Source organism: Sebastes fasciatus, chromosome 6 (assembly GCF_043250625.1).
Source record: "Sebastes fasciatus isolate fSebFas1 chromosome 6, fSebFas1.pri, whole genome shotgun sequence".
Lineage (NCBI taxonomy): Eukaryota > Metazoa > Chordata > Actinopteri > Perciformes > Sebastidae > Sebastes > Sebastes fasciatus.
Window position 1 is genome coordinate 36,299,213 of NC_133800.1, and position 26,442 is coordinate 36,325,654.

The 26,442-nt window shown below is 39.7% G+C and overlaps 3 protein-coding genes and 1 long non-coding RNA gene across 8 annotated transcripts in view; 2 read left to right on the top strand and 2 right to left on the bottom strand.

Moving 5' to 3' along the window:
* The window catches only part of LOC141770006 (uncharacterized), a 207,802-nt gene that overhangs the window by 107,163 nt on the left and 74,197 nt on the right, over positions 1-26,442 (bottom strand). The window lies entirely within an intron of this gene.
* prdm6 (PR domain containing 6) overlaps positions 1-26,442 on the bottom strand; it is a 115,298-nt gene that overhangs the window by 63,567 nt on the left and 25,289 nt on the right. For all 4 annotated transcript variants that reach the window (XM_074639575.1, XM_074639574.1, XM_074639573.1 and 1 more), the window contains exon 5: positions 18,401-18,528. In XM_074639575.1, the coding sequence (XP_074495676.1) occupies positions 18,401-18,528 (128 nt within the window). The remainder of the gene's footprint in view (positions 1-18,400; positions 18,529-26,442) is intronic.
* Positions 2,073-6,404, top strand: LOC141770124 (GTPase IMAP family member 8-like). The gene is made up of 3 exons (XM_074639786.1): positions 2,073-2,091; positions 3,468-4,640; positions 4,815-6,404. Exons 1-3 carry the CDS (start codon positions 2,073-2,075, stop codon positions 6,269-6,271), a joined length of 2,649 nt encoding a protein of 882 aa, XP_074495887.1. The 3' UTR covers positions 6,272-6,404.
* On the top strand, positions 11,825-17,690 carry LOC141769999 (GTPase IMAP family member 8-like). 2 transcript variants are annotated; one of them, XM_074639565.1, is made up of 4 exons: positions 11,825-11,953; positions 12,091-12,159; positions 12,449-12,501; positions 14,217-17,690. In XM_074639565.1, the coding sequence occupies exons 3-4, from the start codon at positions 12,483-12,485 to the stop codon at positions 16,952-16,954; spliced, it is 2,757 nt and encodes a 918-aa protein (XP_074495666.1). In that variant the 5' UTR covers positions 11,825-11,953; positions 12,091-12,159; positions 12,449-12,482; the 3' UTR covers positions 16,955-17,690. The 2 variants fall into 2 exon arrangements, with proteins under 2 accessions (XP_074495666.1, XP_074495667.1); XM_074639566.1 differs by lacking the exons at positions 11,825-11,953; positions 12,091-12,159 and having other exon boundaries at positions 12,316-12,501.

Consider the following 26,442-nt stretch of genomic DNA (forward strand, 5'->3'; position numbering starts at 1 on the left):
AAACTAGAAAACCTAAGGAAGGGGCTGTGAGGGTTTCTGGACAACATCTGTCATTGTTTTGTGTTGTTAATTGATTTAAAATAATAAATATATACATGCATTTGCATAAAGCAGCATATTTGTCCACTCCCATGTTGATAAGAGTATTAAATACTTGACAAATCTAACTTAAAGGTACATTTAGAACAGATAAAAAATGTGTGATTAATTTGCAATTAATTGCGATTAACTATTTGAATCAATTGATAGCCCTAATATTTAGTATATTTAAGGCATTTTTATATATAGGTTTTGTATTCAGGTGTGTTAAACTGAAGCCTTTAAAAGTCCAATATTCTTGGTTACTTTTGGCTACTTTTTTTTTAAGATTTCCCATTGTTTATATTGTTCCTATATTTATATTTCCTTCTATTTAAATTGTTCATATTTTATATGTCTGTCTACTTTTGTTTTTGCTTTTTTTTTACTGTGTTGTATCTTGCTTTTTGTTTTTACTGATGCTTTTTGTTTTCTGCACTAATTTCCCCACAGTGGGACTAGTAAAGCAATATCTTATCTTATTTTCATATCAATATCTAATACTGTACAATATATTTTGAATGCACTTTGGATACCAATATTTTACGTTTTAGTACTCGGCAAGTCACTTAACAGCAGCCCGTATTATTTAGACACCTGCACAGTGAGGCCTTAACTGTAAAACTAAACATCCGCCCAGCAACACGATTGGCTAGTTGTTGCAAGCTTTATTGAGCCCAAACAGGGACCCCAAACTTCCCTTTCCAGCAGGGGACCCCAAACTTCCCTTTCCCGGGCCACATTAACCAGCTCTGACTGGGGGATCCCGAGGCGTTCCCAGGCCAGAGTAGAGATATAATCTCTCCACCTAGTCCTGGGTCTTCCCCGTGGTCTCCTCCCAGCTGGTCGTGCCTGGAACACCTCCCAAGGGAGGCGCCCAGGAGGCATCCGTGCTAGATGCCCGAACCACCTCAACTGGCTCCTTTCGACGCAAAGGAGCAAGGACTCTACTCCGAGTCCCTCACGGATGACTGAGCTTCTTACCCTATCTCTAAGGGAGACGCCAGCCACCCTCCTGAGGAAACCCATTTCGGCCGCTTGCACCCGTGACCTCGTTCTTTCGGTCATGACCCAACGCTCATGACCATAGGTGAGAGTAGGAACGAAGATTGAACGGTAGATCGAGAGCTTTGCCTTCTGGATCAGCTCTCTTTTCGTCACAACGGCGCGGTAAAGCGAATGCAATACCGCCCCCGCTGCTCCGATTCTCTGACCAATCTCACGTTCCATCGTCCCCTCACTCGCAAACAAGACCCCGAGATACTTGAACTCCTTCACTTTGAGTAAGGACTCATTCCCTACCCGGAGTAGGCAATCCATCGGTTTCCTGCTATTTTGGATATTTGTTAAACTTAAATGACTCACAAGCCACAGCGTTTCTTATTTAAATTTTGTTTTATAATTTTTATAATTTTATGTTTTTTTATTGTTAATACTTATTTTATTTATCATCATCATTATAGTGTTTATTTTACTCTATTTTCTTTAATCAAAATTGTATTGCTGATCATTATTATCTCTTTTATTCTATTTTATTTTGTTAACATTTTATTATTTTAATACAATCTGCTTATTTTGTGTAGTTAAATAATTTTATTTATTTTCATTTTTATTCTCATTTCCTTGTATTTTATTTATCTTTTATTATCTTAAATACCCATCTCTTATTGCTTTCTTATTCAATTAACTTTTATATTGGTTGTTTTGGTGCATTAGCCTCTAAATCCATTTTTACACTTTATTTTTGTCAGTCGTCTGTCCAGCACTTTGAATTGCATTTGACTTGTTTGAAAGGTGCTATATAAATAAAGTTTGATTGATTGATTATCCCATTAGTACCACAGGTTTGTGAATTTTTCAGAGTAACCAGAAAGGTGTTTCTGGAAACCTGCAGTGATTGAATTAACATATTTATTTACTTAATCATAATTGTGTTTCCTTAAACCCAACAGGCACCAACTTCAGCTACTAAAGTGGAATTCCTGTGACACAAAATGGCGTCATCAGCATCTGGTAAGTCTAGTAAGACTTCATATCGTAGATATAATTTGTCAGTGAGGAGGAAGACTTTAGTGAAAAGTAGAACAGAGAATGAAAGCAATGGGCCAAAAGTATTATAAGACAGTTGGAGGCTGAGAGAATGGAAAGTTTATAACCTTTAAGTTACCATATATAGAACTGGATCTTTGTAATTTGAAACAGCCCAGTCGCCAGAAAAAATGTTGAATGTTTCTGCAAATCAAAGGATACGCTGAATGTTGACGTTTCTGAAAAAAAAATATCTTTCGTAAATATGTTTGATATCAGCCTTTGCAGAAATGCACAATGTCACGTGATTAACGTTGTGAAACAATTGGTTAGTTTTAGGCAATAAAACTAGTTGACTACGTCATTTGCTATGACCGAATGCAAATGGTTTGCAAAAATGTACAATTTCAACATTTTCTGGTGACTCAGCCGTTTGAAAGGAGTGACTCGTAGTGCCGCTATTAAAGAATCATCATCAACTCTGCAACTCTACATAGAAAACTCTGAAGAAAGCTTATAGTCAAAAGACTTCTGATGTATCCAGGTTGATCTTATAAACTGAAGAGAGACTAAAATGTACAATCTCAAGGACAGATAGATTTCTGAATTGTAGAGAAACGGCACAATATCATCTGCATATACAGTAAGAATATTTAATTAAATGTAGTTCCTAAATTCAAACGCTTAACTTCACCATGACATTATATAACTTATGCAAGTGGCTCAATGGATAGAACAAAAACTAATGGAGTGAGTGTGAGAGTTTGGTGTGTTCCTCTCTCCGATTAAGATTACTTTTTACTAGGGCTGTCAAGGTTAATGCAATATTAACACAAATTAGTTTTAACGCCACTAATTTCTTTAACGCAAATGATCTTTCGGAGGTTGTAGTGAGCTCAGTTTTAAAGCTAGAGTGAAAACACCAGCATCATATGAAACTAAACAATTTAAAGAATCCATTGGTACCAACTGTGTCATATTAGCTTGTAACAATGGAGGTTAAATAACACTCCCAACTTGTGCTAAATTTTAGCAAGGAAAAACTGTCATATCCATTTTCATAGGGGTCCCTTGACCTCTGACCTCCAGATATGTGAATGAAAATGGGTTCTATGTGTACCCACGAGTCTCCCCTTTACAGACATGCCCACTTAATGATTTGAGCATATTTCTTTATGCTAAATGCAGTGCCTGTGAGGGTTTCTAGACAATATTATAAGAAAATATTAGAAGAAACCTGTCTCTAAACGTTATTGATAAAAGCCGTTGGATAAATGTAAGTAATGGAAAGAGGACAACGATGACGATGCCCTCATGAAATTATGGAAATTTGTAATGCTTTTGTTCTTATTGTTTTACAGCATCTGATCTCAGGATTGCGATATTTGGAAAAAGTCAGAATGAACAGACAACACTAAGTGACTTCATCACTGGAAAAAGAGATTCTTCTCATCCAACAATGACCAAACAATCTGCACACATCCACAGAGAGTGGAGGAAACAACCCTTAACGGTAGTGAAAACGAAGGCGAACATCTTCAGTCTGCCGGTGGAACGGGTGAAACACGCGATGAAGAAGTGCGTGGTTGAATGCCCTCCTGGACCAAACGTCCTCCTGCTGTTAGTGAAGCCGTCTGACTTCACTGAGCAGGACCGACAAAAACTGAAGTTCATCCTGAGCTTCTTTGGACAAGATGCTTTTCAATACTCAATGGTCATCCTAACACAAAATGATAGGGCACAGAATTCCTCGCTTAATCAACTCATCCAAGACTGCGGACAAAGGCAGCACAGAATGAACTTTGATGAAAAAGACATCCCTGACTACGATCGTAAAGAATTGATGGGGAAAATGGAGATCGTAGTGGATGAAAACAGGCGCCGATATTTAATCTTCACCGAAGACACTGATTCCATGGCAGCACCTGAATGTGCAAAACCTCCTCTAAACCTGGTGTTGTTTGGGACACACGGAGCCTGGAAGACTTCAACGGCCAATGCCATCCTGGGAGAAAGAAAGTTTGGACCACTTGTTGACTCATCAGAGTGTGTTAAAAAGCAAGGAGAGGTGTGTGGACGTTGGGTTTCCCTGGTGGAGCTTCCTGCCTTGTATGGAAAACCCCAACAGGCAGTTAAGAAAGAATTATTGAAGTGTATCTCCCTCTGTGATCCCGAGGGCGTCCATGCCTTCATCCTGGTCCTACCTGTGGGTCCCCAAAGTGAGGAAGACAAGAAAGAGTTGGAGACCATCCAACAAACTTTCAGCTCCGGAGTCAATGATTTCACCATGATTCTTTTTACCACGGAGGCAAATCCCAGCTTCAGAGCCGAGAGGCCTCTACAGGAAAGCAGAGAAATCATTCAGAGCTGTGGCGGACGATACCGTGTCTGCAACATCAAGGACAGGCAGCAGGTCTCTGAGGTGTTGAATACCGTGGAAACGATGAGAGCTGAGGGACGCCGAAGCTTCACGAAAGATATGTTTCCCAATCCTCAAATTAATCCGGTTACAAGACACAAATCAGATGCAGAAAGTTGGAGTGGAGCATTCCACAGGGTGGCGCAGAGGACAATGTCTTTCAGGAGGCCGCCGATGAAAGTGTTACCCTGGATGGCGCAGAGTAAAGAGTCTTTCAAGGTGGTGCAGAGTACAGAGCCTCCCAGTATGGCACCGAGTAGCGAGCCTTCCAGGATGGTGTCGATTAGAGAGCCTCCCAGGATGGCGCCGAGTGGAGAGCCTCTCAGGATGGTGCTGATTGGGAAAACTGGTTGTGGAAAGAGTGCCAGCGCAAACACTATTTTGGGCAAAGAATACTTTAATTCTAAAGTTAGTCAAACGTCCGTGACCAAGCTTTGCCAGAAAGCACCAGGAGAGATTGACGGACGGCCCGTCGCGCTGGTCGACACACCCGGCTTGTTCGACACGACTCTGACCAATGAGGAAGTTCAACAGGAGATTATGAAATGCATCAGCTTGTTGGCTCCAGGACCTCACGTGTTCTTACTGGTGCTGCAGATCGCCCGCTTCACACCAGAGGAGAAAGAAACCGTGGAACTGATCAAGGCGTCTTTTGGCAAGAAGTCAGAAGACTACATGATGGTTTTATTCACCGGAGGAGATCAACTTAAAGACCAAACAATTGAGAGTTACATAGGAGATGACACTGAGAACTCCTTAAAACAACTGACAACGGACTGTGGAGGAAGATACCACGTCTTCAATAACAGCGATCGGGAGAATCGTTCTCAAGTCAGCCAGCTGCTGACCAAGGTCGAGTCAATGGTGAGGAAAAACGGCGGTGGCTATTTCACCTCAGAGTTGTTCCAAAGAGCAGAGGAAGCCATACAAAAGGAAAAGGAGAAGATCATGAGGGTGAAGGAACAAGAGATGAGGGACCTTGAAAGAAAACATCAAAAAGAGATGAGAGAGAAGGAAGAAAAGTTTGCAGAGCTAGAAGCTAAACTTGATCAAGAAAGAGAAGAGAGAGCCAAAGAAAAGGAGGAGGAGAGGAAGAGAGAACAGAAAAAGAAAGAGGAGATGAACAAGAATGAAAAAGCTCACTGGATGTTATTATTACGGCCTGGAGGATACCTGAAAAAAGGACGAAATTTGGAGCAGGAACAAAAGGACAAACGATACCTAAAAGATCAACAGAGAAGAGAGGAGGAGGAGGAGGAAAAACGACTTAAAAAGCTCAGACATGAGGACGAGCATCTCAAAGACAAAAGACAAGAAGATGATATGATCAGAAGGGAACACGAGGAAAGAGAATGTAAAGTTCTACGAGAACTCCACGAGAAGAAAATGACAGAAATGATGAAGAGAAATGAAGAGGAGGCCAGGAAGCAAGCTGAAGAAGAATACAATGAATTCATTATGAGGTATACCATGAATGCATGGAAGAACGAAGAGGAAATGGAAAAACTGAAGCAGAAGCAACGAAACAAAAATGACTTGATGATAAGTGTGCTGAGCAGAAACACAATGTACAAGAAAGACATCAGGAAACTGAAGGAAAAACAAGAACAAGAAAAGAAGGAGAACAGAGAACATCTGTACAAGGAAATGAACGAGCTGGAGCAAAAACATGAGCAGGAAATCGATGACTGGCTACAAGAACATTTGAAGAAAATCACACAGAACCAAAGGTGCTCCATTTTATGAGATGTTGCAAAGTTTCAGATGCAGAACTGAGCTTTTGTTTTGACGACATGACATATTAAAAGGTGCAGTGTGTAGGATCTGGTGACATCTAGTGGTGCAACCAACAGAGTACCCCTCCGCTGACTCCTCGCTTTCCAAGACTGCGGTAAATGTGAGCCGCCAAGTGCAAAACCGTGGTAACGCCATTGGCTCACGTAACCGCAGTTTCAAGCGGGTCGGAGAACTACGGTGGCCTTCAGCTAACAGTAAAGCGCAAAAGCCTCTCTCTAGAGCCAGGGTTTGGTTTGTCCATTCTGGGCTACTGTAGCTCCTTATGTAGATATGAAGGACTCATTCTAAGCTAACGAAAACACAACGATGAATATTATATTCCCTTTCTGCTAATAGATCCCCGAAATGTTAAACACTGTTCATTCAAGTGTGATTTAATTTGTTTTTCATATCAAACTGGTGTACAGTATATACGGTGATGGCCTATAGACCCTTTTTGTGTTGACGTCATGATGAGGTCACGGTGTTAGCTGGAGGCTAAACAAAGGAAAGACTGGAGGAACACTAGCAGTGGGCTAAAGTTACACATCTAAAATGTCATCTTGCTGTGTTGTTGGGTGCCAGAATCCAGATATCACAGACATTTGAGATGGCAAACTGTGATTCGAGGCTCTAGCGAGCTACAATATCAGAGAAACGAAACAAAATGTTGCTGATATTTAGCCCTCTGCTAACTGCATCGTGAGCCATTAGCAGAAAGCCCTTAGCCGTTAGCAGAAAGCTAAACTTTGTCTTTGTCTTGACTTTGTCTTTTTGCACAAACTTTTAAACTGATATTATTTACTTTTAAGACACAGTTAAGAAGGTAAACTAGTGAATCCTGATGCAAATAAATGAATGCATAAAAGATATAATTACATATCTATTTTTTTTAACAATTAATTTCTATTTTTTATTTACATAATAAATGCATTCATAAAATGTAACTAAACACAATGCTTACACTGCAAGTGTGTTTTTTCTTTTCTTTTGTTCATTTGGGTTTATAATTACAGAAGGTTAATACTAATGTCACCACATTTTAAGAAAGTTAAATCCTCATTCGGAATGTTTTTGCTGCTCTCTTGTTTCTTGAAGAACACTTAACAATTTAACAATTTAAAACATGTACATAGGTGAATTAAATGTTTGTTACGTTACACATTTGTTCCTCGTTGAGCTGATGTATCAAGAAGTATGTTCTACTGTGACAATGGGAACCAACGATCCACTGAAAATAATTTTCAGATTTGATGATTGATGTTTTAAACCGTGTTTAACATTTATTTCTAATGAATTATTCTTATTACTTATGTGTTGTAAATAAATGTGGTAAACTCTGCAGTTTACGTCTAGTGTATCTGTGTAACAGACATGAAAACAAAAGTCTTGACTTTGTCTTTTTGCACAAACTTTCAAACTGATATTTACCTATTTTCCTTTTAAGACACAGTTAAGAAGGTAAACTAGTGAATCCTGATGCAAATAAATGAATGCATAAAATATTTAATTACGTTCCTATTTTGTTTCGCTAGGAATTTCTATTATTTACTTAAACAATAATTGCAGTGATAAAATGTGACTTAACATCCCGGCTTACACTGTTAATAAGTTTTTTTGTAATATATGTATTTTTTGTTGAGTTGTGTATATAATTACAGAAGGTTAATACTAATGTCACCACATTTTAGGAAAGTTTAATCATCATTTAAAATGTTTTTCCACTGCACAATCTGCAAATATACTCTCTTGTTTCTTGTAAGCACTCATAACAATTTAAAAAATGTATATAGATGAAGTGTTTGTTAAATTACACTTTTTTTCCTCATTGAGCTGATGTATGAAAATCGATATGTTCTACTGTGACAATGGGAGCCAACGATTCACTGGCCATGAAATAAGTCTCCAAGGTGTTGTTCTGATTTTGCTAAACAAAACGTGTTAAATCATTTTCCGTTTTGATGATTGATGTTTTAAACCATATTTAACATTTATTGCTAATTACATATACAGAATGTAATGTCAAGTTACTTATGTGTTATAAATAAATGTGGTAAACTCTTCAGCTTACGTCTCATTGTGGAATAATTGGCTTTCATTTACTGCAGTGAGTTTTTAACATCATCTCTACTGACACTTCAAGTATCAGATGTCATCATGATGTTTATCTTCTTGTGCGAGCTGATCAACAAGTTTTACTTGTTTTCTCATTTCCAGTCAACGCTGTGCAGCGCAGCAAACTTTGCGTCGTTGTAGCACCAAACTTTTGTCTTGTGATGTGCTTGTATTTTTCAACCTGGGGCCTCATTACAGACACTTCTTAAGTCTGAAATCCTATTTTATCTCAGTTTAGGATGACATTTAGGAATTTTTGTAGTATAGAAACATGTTTCCCAACTGCATTTAGGAACAAAATTCGGATTAGGGGGTCTCTCATCAACCTGAAGGGGTTTATTTCACAACAATGACCCGCCAGCTGTACATTATTACACTTATTACACGGCTACTTACTGAAGAAATCAATATTTTGACACAAAAACGGTCCTCCAGAGTCCGACTTCAGAGCTGCGCCCATAGCAACGGTCTGTTATACATAGCAACGGTCTATAATGTAAATCGATTATAACATTTGATCTAGATTAACCACAAATTAATCACACATTTTTTTTATCATTTCTAAATGTACCTTAAAGGGAGATTTGTCAAGTATTTAATCCTCTTATCAACATGGGAGTGGACAAATATGCTGCTTTATGTAAATGTATGTATATATTTATTATTGTAAATCAATGAACAACACAAAACAATGACAGATATTGTCCAGAAACCCTCACAGGTACTGCATTTAGCATAAAACAATATGCTCAAATCATAACATGTCAAACTGCAGCCCAACAGGCAACAACAGCTGTCAGTGTGTCAGTGTGCTGACTTGACTATGACTTGCCCCAAACTGCATGTGATTATCATAAAGTGGGCATGTCTGTAAAGGGGAGACTCGTGGGTTAGTTCTTCACTAACATATAAACCTACATCTGCGCCACATTTGTTGCGTTTATCGCAAAATGCACAATTATTACGAATATTTCATCTACTCGGTGTCGGGCTGCGGTGGCCAATCACGTAACCGGTGATCCAGAGCTTTACAACCGAACCATGAGGGAACAAAAAGACGTTTATCATCACAGTGAAAGGGACATTAAAGATTAAAGTGACACTCACACCGTTGCACAACCCTGCGGTGAATCGCCACAACGTCTGATCTGGTTTGAATGCAGCCTGACAGGAATGAAACAAGGAAGAGGCTCTAATGATGTGCTTACCGTAACAGGTACAGGTCTGTATTGTCGTATTGTTTTAATTACATGTTTACCTGAGGCTACATCCTCCAGTGGACTACTTTCACTTTGGATTTCTCTTGATGGGAAAGCCGGGGAAATTCCAAATCTGCAGACAATGGATGGCCCTCTGATTCACGCCAATATGTCTCCAAAATTTCCATGAAGACACCCGTCACAGTTTTGTCGAGAGCTGAAGGCGAAGAAGTAACAGGCCAAGTGACATCTTCATCAGTATCTTTACAACTAAACCTCCTAAACATATTCAGATTTCATTCAATTTAAGAGGTGCATGTGCAATAATATAGAGTTGGATAAGAACTTGAGCTTTGATATACTGGAAAAAGAAAGTTCGGAAACTTGTGTTTGGTGGATAATTTCTCTGTTGTTCCAATGCTAATGGTCATTGTATTTTAAATCGTTGGAAAGCCTATTTATTTACCTTCACAATGATGTCCAACTTGTAAGGATCATGCATTTGCGGGATGAGCAGCACAGACTCGTGGGTTAGTTCTTCACTAACATATAAACCTACATCTGCGCCAAATTTGTTGCTTTTATCGCAAAATGCACAATTATTATGAATATTTCATCTACCCAATGTCACGCTGCGGTGGCCAATCACGTAACCGGTGATCCAGAGCTGTACAACCGAACCATGAGGGAACAAAAAGACGTTTATCATCACAGTCAAAGGGACATTGAAGATTAAAGTGACACTCACACCGTTGCACAACCCTGCGGTGAATCGCTGCAACGTCTGATCTGGTTTGAATGCAGCCTGACAGGAATGAAACAAGGAAGAGGCTCTAATGATGTGCTTACCGTAACAGGTACAGGTCTGTATTGTCGTATTGTTTTAATTACATGTTTACCTGAGGCTACATCCTCCATTGGACTACTTTCACTTTGGATTTCTCGTGATGGGAAAGCCGGGGAAATTCCAAATCTGCAGACAATGGGTGGCCCTCTGATTCACGCCAATATGTCTCCAAAATTTCCATGAAGACACCCGTCACAGTTTTGTCGAGAGCTGAAGGCGAAGAAGTAACAGGCCAAGTGACATCTTCATCAGTATCTTTACAACTAAACCTCCTAAACAAAGTCCGATTTCACTCAATTTTAGAGGTGCATGTGCAATAATATACAGTTGGATAAGAACTTGAGCTTTGATATTTTCCTGTCAAAGAAAGAGGACTTATACTTCCTGTATACTTCCCAGTTCCAATAACTATTAAAGCAGAGGCTGTGGAGAGTCTCCAGCTTCAAGTTTCTGAGAGTCATCATCTCAGAGGACCTCTCCTGGGCTGAAGACACCTCAGCGTTAGTAGGCAAATCACAGCAACGCCTCTACTTTCTGAGGAGGCTAAGAACAGCTAACCTCCCCTGAAGCTGCTGCTCAACTTCTACAGATGAATCCCAGAAAGCATCCTGACAGCCTGGTACAGCAGCTGCACCAAAGCTGCCAAAAAAAGCCCTGCAGCGTGTTGTGAAACAGCACAGGACATTGTCGGCACTGAGCTGCCATCACTTGACCACCTTCACAACACTCGCTGTATCAGAAGGGCCAAAAACATCCTCATCAAGGACATCATCACTCATCCCAGACACAACCTGTTTAAGCTCCTCCCGTCAGGCAGGCGCTTCAGATCAATCCGCACAAACACACTTAAAAACAGCTTTTTCCCAACTGCCATAAACCTCCTGAACTCTGACATCTCCTCCGTCTGAGATGAACACGTCAGAATGTGCAGTATGAATCTGCTGTTTACGGACATGTGCAATAACAATATGTTGGACACTTTGTGCAATAATCTGGCAAAACTGGCATCTCGGCAATATACATATTGTATTTTTATTTTTATATATTGTACTATCTTTTTTATATTTGTTTATATTTATATGGTATCATCTCTTTTTATACCGTATTATCTTTTCATTAGCACCTATGGGACCGTCACAATTTCATTTCGTTGTACTACACAGTGACAGTAAAGGGCTTGACTCTTGAATCTTGCTGCAGGAAGTTGGAACAGAGATATTGGCATGAATCAGAGGGCATTCCATTGAAGCCAGCTGAAGGCACGCCGCGACGGTACATGCACACGTGTGATCAGGATTAGTACCAAACCTGGTAGTGACAGTTCAGGTTGTACCGGGCTGGGTCATAGCTGTCGTGCCTACGTTAGGCCCTGCCCTCAGTAACCTGCTGACTCTGCTCACAAAAAGGTTGTTCAGGGATGAGTTGGTCTCATTATGGAGCTGCTGCTTTGATCGATTTTGATGAAGATTTACGCAACAACAATTTCACCTGGTGAGTACACAACCAGAAAATACATGCAACAAAAATATACAGAATGTATAAATGTGCTACAGAAAATAATCTTTCAATGGATTGATTAAAGCATAGTGTATTGATAATCCTCATGTGTTGACAGTTCTGGTTGTAAGGTGGACCAGAACCAAAGTTTGAGAGCTACAATAAGAAATAAACTTCACTAAAAGAGAATATAACTTCAGGTAAGTGCAGAATGTTCAGTATGTTAGGAGGAAATAAACAACAGCTAGAAACCTGATTTCATTTTGAAATGTTTGTCTGAATACTGAAAATGAAACACACGTGTTAAGTGCAGATGGGTTAGACGTCAAACCTTTAGAGGCATTTTATTAAAATACTGTGACTCAACTTGGATGAGTTTATACATTTAGACTTAACAGCATTCTGACTGCTCTCTATTGTGTTTGGTTATTTTATCTCTGTGTTTCATTATTCTAATAATTATTGTTTTGTTTCCTAAAAACTCAACAGTTTCTGCATCTGAAGTTTCCCCCGACGTGACACAATGGCAGCATCCACGTTCGGTAAGTACGCTCTTGTTGAATAAGGGCGTGAATAAGGGCGTGAATAAGACGGTCACATTCCTACAGATGAACAGGGGGAGTGTTCTTCACACTCACTTGTTACAGAACATTTTAGTTTCACTTTGCTGATAGTAGCATGTTATTGCTTTCTGATTTGGTCCTGCTGACGACCAGGCCGTCTATGATTTATTTGTTAGGCGTGACTCAATAGTTAGGTATGAGTCAAAACGGTAACACCCTATAATAACCATGATTTATATTTGGTAAACTGACAGTTAATTAAATTTAATTAATAGTTATTTTACTAATTATTAGTAATGTTATCATTTGTTATTTTAAGTTTATTATTGACACATTATGTTACATTACATTATAACATTTTATATAATATTTATAAGTATTTGTTATTGATTACCAAATGATTTATAAACCTTTCAGAAATTGTTTGTAAAGCATCTATGAACATTACATAGATAGATATTTGTAACACTTTGTTAATGGTTAATAACTGGTTTCTAAACGGTCTATTGGGATTATAAAGTTGCAACTGATGTTTATAATACCATGTTAAATGATTAATTAATACTTTGTAAAGCATCTGAAAACATTATTTAAATAGAGGAGCAATACTTTATCAATGATTAATAACTGGTTTCTGGTCCATCTATCTATGTTATGTTTATAGATGTTTTAATAACAAATAATTTGGTAATCATTAACAAATACTTAATATAGTATATAAAATGTTATAATGTCTGCAACGCTGAACTGATAATAAATAGTGTACTGATTTAATCAGAATGTAATTGTTATCGTCTCCTATCAGCTATGATACAATATATAATTCATAAACGAATTATTTCATATTACACAAATTAATGATAAAATAACTAGTATAATTAGTAGAGTTGTCAAAGTTAACACGATAATAACGCATTAACACAATCCATCTTTCGGTGGTTGTAGCGGATCAGTTTTAAAGCTAGAGTGAAGATACTGGTATTATATAAAACTACAAAAACCTGATGAATCCATCGGTACCAACCATGTCATACCCATGTATCCCATGTAATATTCCCATGTTGATAAGAGTATTAAATACTTGACTAATCTCCCTTTAAGGTACATTTTGAACAGATAAAAAATGTGTGATTAATTTGCAATTAAATATTTTAATTGATTGACAGCCCTACTATATAATGTATTACTTTGCTTTGTTGAATACTCGATTGTGATCGGTCAATCACGGCGTTGCTATGTATAACAGACCGTTGCTATGTATAGCAGACCGTTGCTATGTATAGCAGACCGTTGCTATGTATAGCAGACCGTTGCTATGTATAACAGACCGTTGCTATGTGCGCAGCTCTGATGTTGGACTCTGGAGAACCGTTATTGTGTCAAATTATTGATTTCTTCAGTAAGTAGCCGTGTAATAAGTGGGATAATGTACAGCTAGCGGATCATTGTTGTGAAATAAACCCCTCTGCCCTATCGGGGTTTACAACAAAGGCTGGCTCGCTATACATTATCCCATATATATATGAATACATTCTCATTAGACTTTGTTAGCCAATTAGAGTCAATCTAAAATTTCTAAAATTGAAAGATGTATTTTTTACTGCCTCCACATATCTTTCATACATTAATCTATGAAAAATGGAAAAAAGTATAATAACAATGAGCTCATGGCATTGCATTTTGTTGTTCTACAGCGTCTGAACTGAGGATCGTGGTGTTTGGAAAGAGACAAACAGAAAAGACAGCACTGAGTAACTTCATCACCAGGGAAACGGACGCTCTTTATCTGAAGACGTCAAAGCAGTGCACGGTCTCCTACGGAGAATGGAAGGGGAGGAAACAAACGGTGGTGAAGACCTCGGACATCTTCGGTTTCTCTGAGGACAAAGTGAGACACGAGATGAGGAAGTGCGTGGCTCTTTGTCCTCCTGGACCAAACGTCCTCCTGCTGCTGGTGAAGCCGTCTGATTTCACCGAAGAGGACCGACAAAAACTGAAGTCCATCCTGAGCTTCTTTGGTGAAGATGCCTTTAAATACTCGATGGTCATTGACACAGAAAACGGGGAAATGGAGAACGCTTCGGTGAGTAAAGTCATCCGGGACTGCACAGGGAGGCAGCAAAGTGTTAACTTGGATAAAAAAGCTCTTCCCGAACATGAGTACCAAGAGCTGATCGGGCAGATGCAGAACATAGTGAGTGACAACAAAGGAGGACATCTGAACTGCACCGAGACGGCTGATCCCAGAACAGTGACCTCCAAACGTCCTCTGAACTTAGTGTTGTTTGGGACACACGGAGCCTGGAAGACTTCAACGGTCAACGCCATCCTGGGAGAGAGAAAGTTCGGTCCACTTGTTGACTCATCAGAGTGTGTTAAACATCAGGGAGAGGTGTGTGGACGTCGGGTTTCCCTGATGGAGATTCCTGCCTTGTATGGAAAACCTCAGGAGGAAGTGATGGAGGAATCCTTCAGGTGTATGTCCCTCTGTGATCCTGAGGGCGTCCACGCCTTCATCCTGGTCCTACCTTTAGCTTTCCTCACTCGCGAAGGCAAGAACGAGCTGGAGACCATCCAGAACATGTTCAGCTCTCCAGTCAATGACTTCACCATGATTCTGTTCACTGTGGAGTCAGATCCTACAGATCCAGATGTTGTTTACTTGTTGTCAAACAACAGAGAGATCCAGGAGCTCTGTCGGAGCTGTGGAGGAAGATATGTTGTTCTCAACATCAAGAACAAGCAGCAGATCCCAGAGCTGTTGGACGCTGTGGAAAAGATGAGTGCCGTGGGTTTCAAGATGATGATGGCCAAGCCCAACAAGCCCCGGGCGGATACGATACAGAAACCTATACGGGAGATGGCGGGCTGTAAGAGCAGAGAGCCGCTCAGGATGGTGCTGATTGGGAAGACTGGCTGCGGAAAGAGCACCACAGCAAACACTATTCTGGGCAAAGACTGCTTCAAAGCTAAAGTTAGCCCAAAGTCGGTGACCGAGTTTTGCCAGAAAGCAACGGGAGAGATCGACGGACGGCCCGTCGTCATAGTGGACACCCCTGGCTTGTACGACACGACGCTGTCCAACGAGAAAGTCCAACAGGAGCTTCTGAAATGCGTCAGCTTGTTGTCTCCTGGACCTCACGTGTTCTTATTAGTGCTGCAGATCGGACGCTTGACGCAAGAAGAGAAAGACACCGTGGATCTGATCAAGATGTTTTTTGGCAAGAAGTCGGAAGACTACATCATTGTTGTGTTCACCAGAGGAGACGACCTGAAAGACCAAACGTTCGACGGTTACATCCAGGACGACCCGGAAGGCTTTGTTGAGAAGCTGATAGCCGACTGTGGAGGACGATACCAAGTCTTCAATAACAAAGATCAGAGCCGCGCTCCGGTCAGAGAGCTGCTGAGCAGAGTCGAATCGATGGTGAGCGGAAACGGCGGCGGCTGCTACACCTCGGAGATGTTCCAGGAGGCCGAGGCGGCCATACAGAAGGAGAAGAAGAGGATCCTGAAGGAGAAGGAGCTGGAGATACAGAGAGAGATGAAGGACTTCAAGGAGGAAATTAAGGCAAAGTGGAAAAAGTTGTCGGACAACATCACCAAAACAGAACGAGAGGGACAGCTGAAAAACAAACTGATCAAGATGAAGGAGGAGGCCATCAAGAGGGAGCAGGAGAAGATGAAGTGGGAAGAAGAAGAGAGGAAAGCGGAGGAGAAGAAGACAAAACAACAGGATGAAATCCAACAGATGGAATGGGAGCATAGCTTCCAAGCCGCCGTCCATAAAACAGGGACGCGGGACAGAGACGAGATGAGACAAGGACAAGAGACGTGGGAGAAAGAGCGGAGGGAGTGGTGGGAGGAACGATATCAAGAAGATCAACGGAGACGACTCGAGGAACAAACGCAACTCCGAAAGCTCAAAGAAGAGTACGAACAGGAGAGGAGCGAGTGCGAGAAGAAAAGAAAAGAAGATCTGATCAGAAGAGAACAAGCAGCGGTACAACTGAACAAACTACAGGAATACCTCGTCAAAAACCTGGCAACGATACAGAAAAGACACGACGAAGAGGCCAGAAAGAAAGCTGAGGAGGCCAACGAATTCAGAGACAGATACACCGAGGACTTTGACACACTGACGGAGAAACACGGCAAGGAGATGGAGGATCTGAAGGAGAAGCAGCAGAAACACAACAACTTCCTGATACGACAGCTGAGCAAACACAAACCGTACCGGAAAGACTTTGAGAGGTTGAAGAAGAGACAAGAAGAAGAAATGAATGAACTCACTGACACACCTTTTCCTCCAAACAATGAAAATATGGACGAAGAATTGAACAAACTCAAAACCAAACATGAGGAGGAAATAAACGACTGGATACAAGTACATGTGAAGAGAGCCAGACATAGGAACTGTCCCGTCTTATGAGCTGTTGTGTGTTTTTCCTCAACAGCAGCAGAGTCACAAACTGTGAAACTGAGAGATATTAAGACTTCATTTTGGGGGTTTTGTCCTGTTACATAAGCGGGTAAAATCACCAGGCCAACCGCCACTTTGGTGGACAGAGAAAGAACTGAAAGGTTGGCGTATGATTGGATAGAGCTTCACTAGGGCTGTCAAAGTCAGCGTGATAATAACGCTTTAACGCAAATACATTTTAACACCACTAATTTCTTTAATGCATTAACGTAACTTGTGTTTTTCAGGTGGTAGTGGTCTCAGTTTTAAAGCTTGGGGGAAGGTACTGGCATCATATGAAACTACAAAACCTGATGAATCCATCGATCCATGAAGGAGGTTAAATAACGCTCCAAACTTACGCTAAATTTTGGCGAGGAAAAACTGTCATGGCCATTTTCAAAGGAGTCCCTTGACCTCTGACCTCCAGATCAGTGAATGTAAATGGGTTATATGGGTACACGAGTCTCCCCTTTACAGACATGCCCACTTTATGATCATCACATGCAGTTTGGGGCAAGTCATAGTCAAGTCAGCACACTGACTCACTGACAGCTGTTGTTGCCTGTTGGGCTGCAGTTTGCCATGTTATGATTGGAGCATATTGTTTTATGCTAAATGCAGTACCTGTGAGGGTTTCTGGACAATATCTGTCATTGATTTGTGTTGTTAATTAATTTACTATAATAAATATATACATACATTTTGCATAAAGCAGCATATTTGTCCTCTCCCATGTTGATAAGAGTGTTAATACTTGACAAATCTCCGTTTAAGGTTCATTTTAAACTGATAAAAAATGTGCGTAATTTGTAATTTGTGATTAATCGTGATTAACTATGGTTAATTAAGTTTCATTTCCAGTTTGGTCCGGTCTCTGTACAGATGTGAGGTACTATCGTAGCTCTGGGTGAACTCAAATGGCTAAAATGTGTTTTTCCTCCATTTCTGATTCAACAGCGTCGCACAAAGGTGTGATGTAATAACGGTATCTTTCAACTTATTCTGATGGCTTCAGTGTTTTTGTTTGTAAAGAAATCAGATAATTGTGTGAAAGACTAGTGTGAACCAGGTGTATCCAGAGTCAGAAATGTTATTTTATGTTATTATGACCAAATAAACTACTTATAAATAGCCTACAGGCCACGTTTGGTGAAAAGAAATCTTGTAAAATAACTCAACCTGACAGAATGATGAATTCAAATCAAGAGAATAAAGAAACGCTTTATGTGCTCTGATATCGTTTTGTACTGGGTTTCTCTGTGACTGTGAACACATGTTCCACTGCAGCCTATAATATGCTGAAATATGTTTGTTTTCATGGTATTACATGGTATTGGTATAGAGCACATGTATATATACACACTCCTGATGACCCACCAAACGTCATAGTGAGAGAATTAACCGCGTTCCTACCTGTACTGTACCACCATCATGTTCTGCTCCCCACAGTGTCGGGCACAGCGGATGTACCTCATCCAGCTGGACTTACTGGGATCATTACCGTCGATAAAGTGCTGTAACGTTCCCTCTGCATCGTAGATCTGCAACACACAAACATTCAGGGTCACGACTGAGAGCAGGACATACACAGACACTAGTGATCTGCTCATTAGGAGTAATTAGGTTACGTAATGACCTGTTATACTCTGTGTATCTGTTAAAACAGTGTTAGAAGGAACCCAAACAGTGATGGTATTTCTGTATACGTTCTCATCTATAAAGGGAAGAAACATCAGAAGCAGGTGACGAGAGCTGCAACTACCGTAACGATCATTTTCAATTAATCCGGCGAATAATTAACATTTGATTTTTATTCATTGTTTATTTTATTAACTATCAAAATATGGTAAAAAAGTACCCAAAGTGATGTCCTTTAATTCCTTGTAATGTCTGAGCAACACCATCAAATCTATGGAGGACGGAACCTGCAAAAATAAATGAATAAATAAATAAATGACTCGATAAATAAATAAATATGTCATTAAATATAGCAAAAATAATATCTAAAACAAATGTAGCCATTAATTCATTCATAAAATGTGACATAAATTGCATTTTTATTTATCTTTGTATTAATTCCCTTATTTATTTCCTCTGCTGTTTAATTTTCTTTTATTTATTTATTTTATTACACTTTTATTAATTAATTTATTTTTACATTTATTTTTATTTATTTCATATTTACTTTTAAATGTATATATCTATTAATGTATTTATGCATTTATTTATTTATTCCTGATTTTTCCGAAATGCAAAGGGAAAATCGTGCAGAAATAAATAAATAAATAAATAAATGCACAAATACACAAATAAATACATAAATTTAAAAAATATATAAAATAAATTAAAACATAAATGCAGAAATAAATAAAATAAATTTAAAATTTAAATAAAAGGAAGAATTAAACAGAAGAGTAAATAAATAAGGGAATTAATACAAAGATAAATAAAGAAGCAAATTACAGAAATAACAATCTATGTCACATTTGATCAATTAATTGATGGCTATATTTATTTTATTTATTTATTTATTTATTTATTTATTTATTTATTTATTTATTTATTTATTTATCGAGTCATTTATTTATTTATATTTTATTTTGGCAGGTTCCGTCCTCTTAAACTTAAAAAAGACTGAAAATATGAATTGATTATTGGAGCAGTTGCCAATTTATTTTCTTTTAATCACCAAATCAGAATGAGGTGTATTACCAAGGAACTTTTTACATACAGTATTAGGAATTTGTCTTGTTGTTTTGGTGCATAACAATAAACATATTAAAAGAAAATAAAAAAGCAAGTACTGCGACAGCCAAGAAACATACAGCAGTAGATATATGAATAATAGATCTGCAGCGTTGGAGCCTGGGATGAAGTCACGTCACATCTGAAATCTACAGTATTCCCTCCCATGTTTAGGACGTCTCATAACAGCAGCAGTTACATTTTAAATTGAACAAAACTTAATGGAAAGTCTCAAGAAATGTTGAGGAAAGAGAAGATTTACAGTTTTGTGTCATGGAGCTGTAAACACACAAGCTTCATTGAATAAGGTTTTGTTCCAGAGTATTTAGATTAGCTGAAGTGTTGAACTGTAGAACTGTAGGTGGTATCAGATGATTTATGGTAAAGCTGAGTCAGAAATCTGTATATTTTCAGAGATTCATCACATGACTGCGTGACGGTGTTTCCGTTTAAGGTCCGGGTCCTGCTCTCGCAGCTCGAACAAAAAGAAATAACTCCGGTTGATTTGAAATGTTTTAAACACGCCGCGGCAACAAATCATTAAGACTCTTATCCGCCGTCGGTCCGGAGCTGTGATCATTACGGCCCTGCTGGGTGTTAAACGTTATACAAACCTGATTTACACCTGCTTTAAAAGCCTCGCCGCTTCGCCTGCCAACGCCTCGCTTCTGAGCTCTAAAAATACTGTTTCAGAGCGACGGTGGGCGATGGGAGAGAAACAAGATGCAGGAACAGGAAACAGAAACCAAGGATTCAGAAAAAGAAGAGGCTTTTTATTTTGTGCTGGAGCGATCAGTGCGTCCAACAGACTGTAAGAAGATTTTCTACATATTCATCATCTCCTGAGGATGAATCCTAATGATTTGGGCCTTTTCTCTAGCGAGGCTATAAGTTCCACTTGTACATGTGAAATATTAAAATTAAACGGTCGGACTGCTGTGCAGTTTGCTGATCACATTCTCCAGAGAATGAAGGATTATTCTGTCGATGACCCCGTGACCTCTCCTCTAGTGCCACCTTCAGGACAAACTTAATACATTTCATCATCGCCTACTGTTAGTAGTAGTGGTAACGCTCTAACCCAAAACTCATACCACACATGAAAAATCAGTAGCATACAGGGGTGGAATGCATCAAAGTACACACATTTAAAACTGCTCAGAAACCCCCTTATTGTCAATCTAGCTGGGAAAGCCATCCATCCCCTGAATGCTCTAGGTCTCTAGTTTGATCCATCCATCCTCTGAATGCTCTAGGTCTCTAGTTTGATCCATCCATCCTCTGAATGCTCTAGGTCTCTAGTTTGATCCATCCATCCTCTGAATGCTCTAGGTCTCTAGTCTGATCCATCCATCCTCTGAATGCTCTAGGTCTCTAGTTTGATCCATCCATCCTCTGAATGCTTTAGGTCTCTAGTTTGATGCATCCATCCTCTGAATGCTCTAGGTCTCTAGTTTGATCCATCCATCCTCTGAATGCTCTAGGTCTCTAGTTTGATCCATCCATCCTCTGAATGCTTTAGGTCTCTAGTTTGATCCATCCATCCTCTGAATGCTCTAGGTCTCTAGTCTGATCGCTCTAGGTCTCTAGTCTGATCCATCCATCCTCTGAATGCTTTAGGTCTCTAGTCTGATCCATCCATCCTCTGAATGCTCTAGGTCTCTAGTTTGATCCATCCATCCTCTGAATGCTCTAGATCTCTAGTCTGATCCATCCATCCTCTGATTGCTCTAGGTCTCTAGTTTGACCCATCCATCCTCTGAATGCTCTAGGTCTCTAGTTTGATCCATCCATCCTCTGAATGCTCTAGGTCTCTAGTTTGTTCCATCCATCCTCTGAATGCTCTAGATCTCTAGTTTGATCCATCATCCTCTGATTGCTCTAGGTCTCTAGTCTGATCCATCCATCCTCTGAATGCTTTAGGTCTCTAGTCTGATCCATCCATCCTCTGAATGCTCTAGGTCTCTAGTTTGATCCATCCATCCTCTGAATGCTCTAGGTCTCTAGTCTGATCCATCCATCCTCTGAATGCTCTAGGTCTCTAGTTTGATCCATCCATCCTCTGAATGCTCTAGATCTCTAGTCTGATCCATCCATCCTCTGATTGCTCTAGGTCTCTAGTTTGACCCATCCATCCTCTGAATGCTCTAGGTCTCTAGTTTGACCCATCCATCCTCTGAATGCTCTAGGTCTCTAGTTTGATCCATCCATCCTCTGAATGCTCTAGGTCTCTAGTTTGACCCATCCATCCTCTGAATGCTCTAGGTCTCTAGTCTGATCCATCCATCCTCTGAATGCTCTAGGTCTCTAGTCTGATCCATCCATCCTCTGAATGCTCTAGGTCTCTAGTCTGATCCATCCATCCTCTGAATGCTCTAGGTCTCTAGTTTGTGGCTGTAAAGTTTCATGAGGCTGTGATTATCCTAGAGGTCACCACAGGTCATTTTATACTGTGAGGTCAATGAAATGTCTCCTATGGGGACTAACATCATCACACATGAAGACTGTTTAGGGACCCCAAACTGCAGAAATCATATCATACATGTATATATATTTTTTGAATGTCAAAAGTAACTACTAACTGAGTAAATGTAGTGGAGTAGAAGTATAAAGTAGCAGAGAATGGAAATACTGAAGTAAAGTACAAGTCAAAATTGTGCTTAAGCTCAGTAAATGTACTTAGTTACATTCCACCTCTGATCTTGAGTAAACTGTACTATAAAAATGAATAAAATACAGACTTTTACATGTGATCTTCTGATGCTAAATCACCATAAAAACAACAATTCAAATAGAGATTTGGATTCAGAAAGAGCAGTTTAAAGGAGTCGATGTTCCTCAGCTCCTCTCTCTCTGTGTGTTCATTATTAATCCATCCCTCCATCCATCCGTGGTGATGCAGTGTGACTGTATTGAGGAGGCGTTGAGTGTGTTTATAAGGTGATGACCTGAGCCAATAGCAGTCCTCTCTGCTGTCCACACAGCCAACAAACAATCAATGCTGTAAATGACTGAGAGAATCAACGGAAACGGCCTCATTTAGTATTCTCTGCATGTAAGCACTTTAATGTCCTCTACTGCCTTCATCTCAGGCTCCATCTCATCTGTTCTATAATGTAACACGAACACAGTTCATGTTTACTTCTTGTATATTTTTGTAAAGAGATGTGAGATACTCTTCTTTAAAAAAACACATCAAGCCTGCACATCATTCTTTCTCACCACATACAGTGCTCATGTTGTGTCGTGTCCAGCAGCTGGTTTCTAGCTTGATGCTGTTCTGTTCTGTCAAAGACATTTTGTGTGCGAGTGTTTATCGAATCCATCGCTGTAAAATTCCATCTGCGAGACGAATGAGCCAAAATACAACACGTTGTTTAGTTCAACCGCTAGAAAACGCTGCAAACACACGGCCAGGCTGCCGGCTTCACTTCACAGCTCCGCCTGTCATTCCTCCATCTCAGCACAACAATCCTGTTTGTTACAGCGTCGGGTTCTTAGAGCTCCATAACTTCTCCTGGTTTGACCCCTCGGTTTGTCCGGGACGGACGACCCGTTCAGCACCGAGCTGCTTTCTATTCTCACACTGAGGCCACACATCACACCAGCTGCTGCTGCTGCTGCTGGAGGAGCTGAGGACCAACTTCAACTGTGTGTTCTTATGTTTTTAATCTCTACCGAGGCTACAACTAATCATTATTTGCATTAATCAGTTATTTTATGATTCATCTTTCTGTAAAATGTTTGGAAAACAAGTTGGGAAGTATAGTGAAAAATCAATTTGTGACGATTGTGTGAAATTATGCTGATTCATTTTCTGTTGATTTGAGAAATTGTTTCAGCTCTAATCTCAAAACACATTTTAATTCTGATTAACTGACAACAACCATCATGTTCTAGTGTCTTTTAAAAGTGCAAAACATTCTAAATGTGCAGCTCTTTAAGAGGCCCGTTCATCAATATCAGAAACTCATTAATACTATACTATATAATACTTTAACTCTGCAGAACTGTCTGGTGCGTCCAACATTAAAAACTCACGTTGTGAACAAAACACAATACTATCAAAAACTCTGAAATAGATTTTAAATTATTTTGCAGGTTCAAAGTTTCCAAAGATACAAATAAAATGAGGAACAAGATATTTTCTGTGTCGTAGAGAAACCAGAGAACACGGTGCTTTTATATTCATCTTAAACGTTATATAAATGTTATGCTACGTGTCCACGGGGGCGTTTTTTATCGCGAGGGATCGCCACGCTTCCCAGCATCGGACGCTTGATGGGCTGCCACTAGGCTCCTGATTGGACGAACGCTTTCCCTCTGTGGGCTGCATCTCCCAGATTTCAAACCGGAACAAACATGGCAGCTCGTTTGGAAACTTTCTTCTCTTATTTCATGAAAACAGTTCACCCAAATGTGTTTCTGAGAACATCTAATGTGAGGAATAAGTCATGCAGTTGATGAATCTGTCTTTATTTTAGATCGACAACGGTTAGTTTAAAAATTTCTATGGAGTTTCCAGAGACCTCAACTTTATGCAAATGAGGAGCGACCAACGCGAAGATGTTTCTCTTGAATCGCGTCGCCACGCTCCCAGAATGCATTGCACAGCTGTTTACACAGACAATGAATGGGAAGCGTGGAAAGGACGGAGGCTGTGGACATTATACACAGTGGAAAGGTATTTTTCTAAATTTTAAGAAATCTTAAAGGAACATTTGAGGTGGAAATCAGCATTAAAGTAATTCAAATAAATACTTTTTGTTTCTTTTTAAGATGACTTTTTGTGCGTTTTCTCCGTTATTGGACAGTTGATGGTGAAGATAGACGAAAAACATTATACTCAGTGGGGTTTTTAGTGAAACTGAAGTGGACGACGTCAGAGAGTCTAACCTGTCTGTCTCTGTCTCTTTACATTTACAAGAACCAGAAGACTGGACACACACACACACACACACACACACACACACACACACACACACACACTGACGGCCTGTGTGTGTTTTAAAGACGGAGGATTACAGCTCTCTCTTTCAGTCATTGAGCTCTAAAAAATGTGCAATTAATTGAATATTTTAACAGATTAATATAAAGTAGTTAAAGTAGCTCCAACAGTAACACGCTGCTCTAACATCGACGCTTCACTATTAATAATCTAATAAATATCTAATCCGTTTTTAAATGACTACTTTAAATACATTTTGATGATAATACATATACTTTTACTTAAGTAGGATTTTAAATATAGGACTTTTACTTGTACTTGAGTGTTGTATTGGTACTTTTACTTAAATAAAGGATCTGAATACAAGAAACAAATACTAAAACACTACGTCCAGACACTTCAGAGTGTTTCAGAACGAGACGACTCAAATTACATTTAGAGTTCTGAGATGAAGATATTTCGTAGTTTTGCATTTTGGCGCTGAACACACTCTTAACTTCTGAGTGACAGTCGATGGTGAGCGATCTGCACAACCTCAACCAACAGCTGAGTGTTTGTGTGCGTGTGTGTGTGTCAGTGCGTGTGTTTGTGTGTGTGTGTGTGTGTGTGTGAGACAGAGAGTGTGTCTGAAATTTACTGACAGTGTTTTGACCTTCTGACCTCATTACAGAGAGTAAATCTTCTCCTTGTCTGGACTGAGCCGGCGCTACAGAGATACCCAGCGTGAGTGTGTGTGTGTGTGTGTGTGTGTGTGTGTGTGTGTGTGTGTGTGTGTGTGTGTGTGCGTCCAGACAGGAATGTGCTTCAGTTATCAGTTAAAATCACTTAACTGCAGCTCTGAAGCAACGCCGGCATGTAAATGGACGCTTCGCCATCAGAGGACGATGTGAGTGAGTCTCTGATGAGCAGCTGTGAGTTATCATGTCTGAAGGTGTTACCGCACTTTCTCTCACTAACACACACTCAACATACACACACACACACACACACACACACACACACACATACAGGAGTATATTTGAAGCGCTTTAACAACAAAACATTTCCCATCAGCAGAGTTCAGAAGTGTTTTAAAGAGTTTATGATGAAGTGATATTTGGAGCCAAGATTCCCAAACAAAGAAGGCAGATAAGTACATTAACAAAACTCCCCAAGAATAATGTATGTTGTCATCTTTGTGCGTCATTTAAAGCTGCAGTAGGCAGTTTATAATTTTGGCATCATTGGGCAAAAATCCCATAATAACCTTTCAGCATTTTGTAATTCAAGTGTTCTGAGAGAAAACTAGACTTCTGCTCCTCCTCATGGCTCTGTTTTCAGGCTTTAGAACAGCTAGCCCGTGACGGGAGACTTTGACCAATCACAGGTCATTTCGTCGAGAGAGCGTTCCTATTGGCTGAGCTCCGGTCATGTGACCGGAACTTGGCGTTCCTTCACCAGATTTCACAATGGCGGCGGCGTCACAAACGTTCTCATTTTACAGCTAAACCGTGCACTACAAGATGACTCTGAGGTGATTTTATGGAGTCAGAAAATAACATTTCTGAGAACAAATACTAAAGTAAACACGGACGCTTTAAAAAGGATAACGAGTATTTGTAATAATAAACGTGTTTAGAAATGTCGGAGCTTCACAGCAGCACATGAACGCACCACTTCGCTTCGACACATAAAAGTGAGAAGCAGGTGAGTAGAGGTAGAGGAAGGTGTGTTTCTAGTTTCTGATATACATTAAACCTCAAACTGACCAATCAGATGTTTA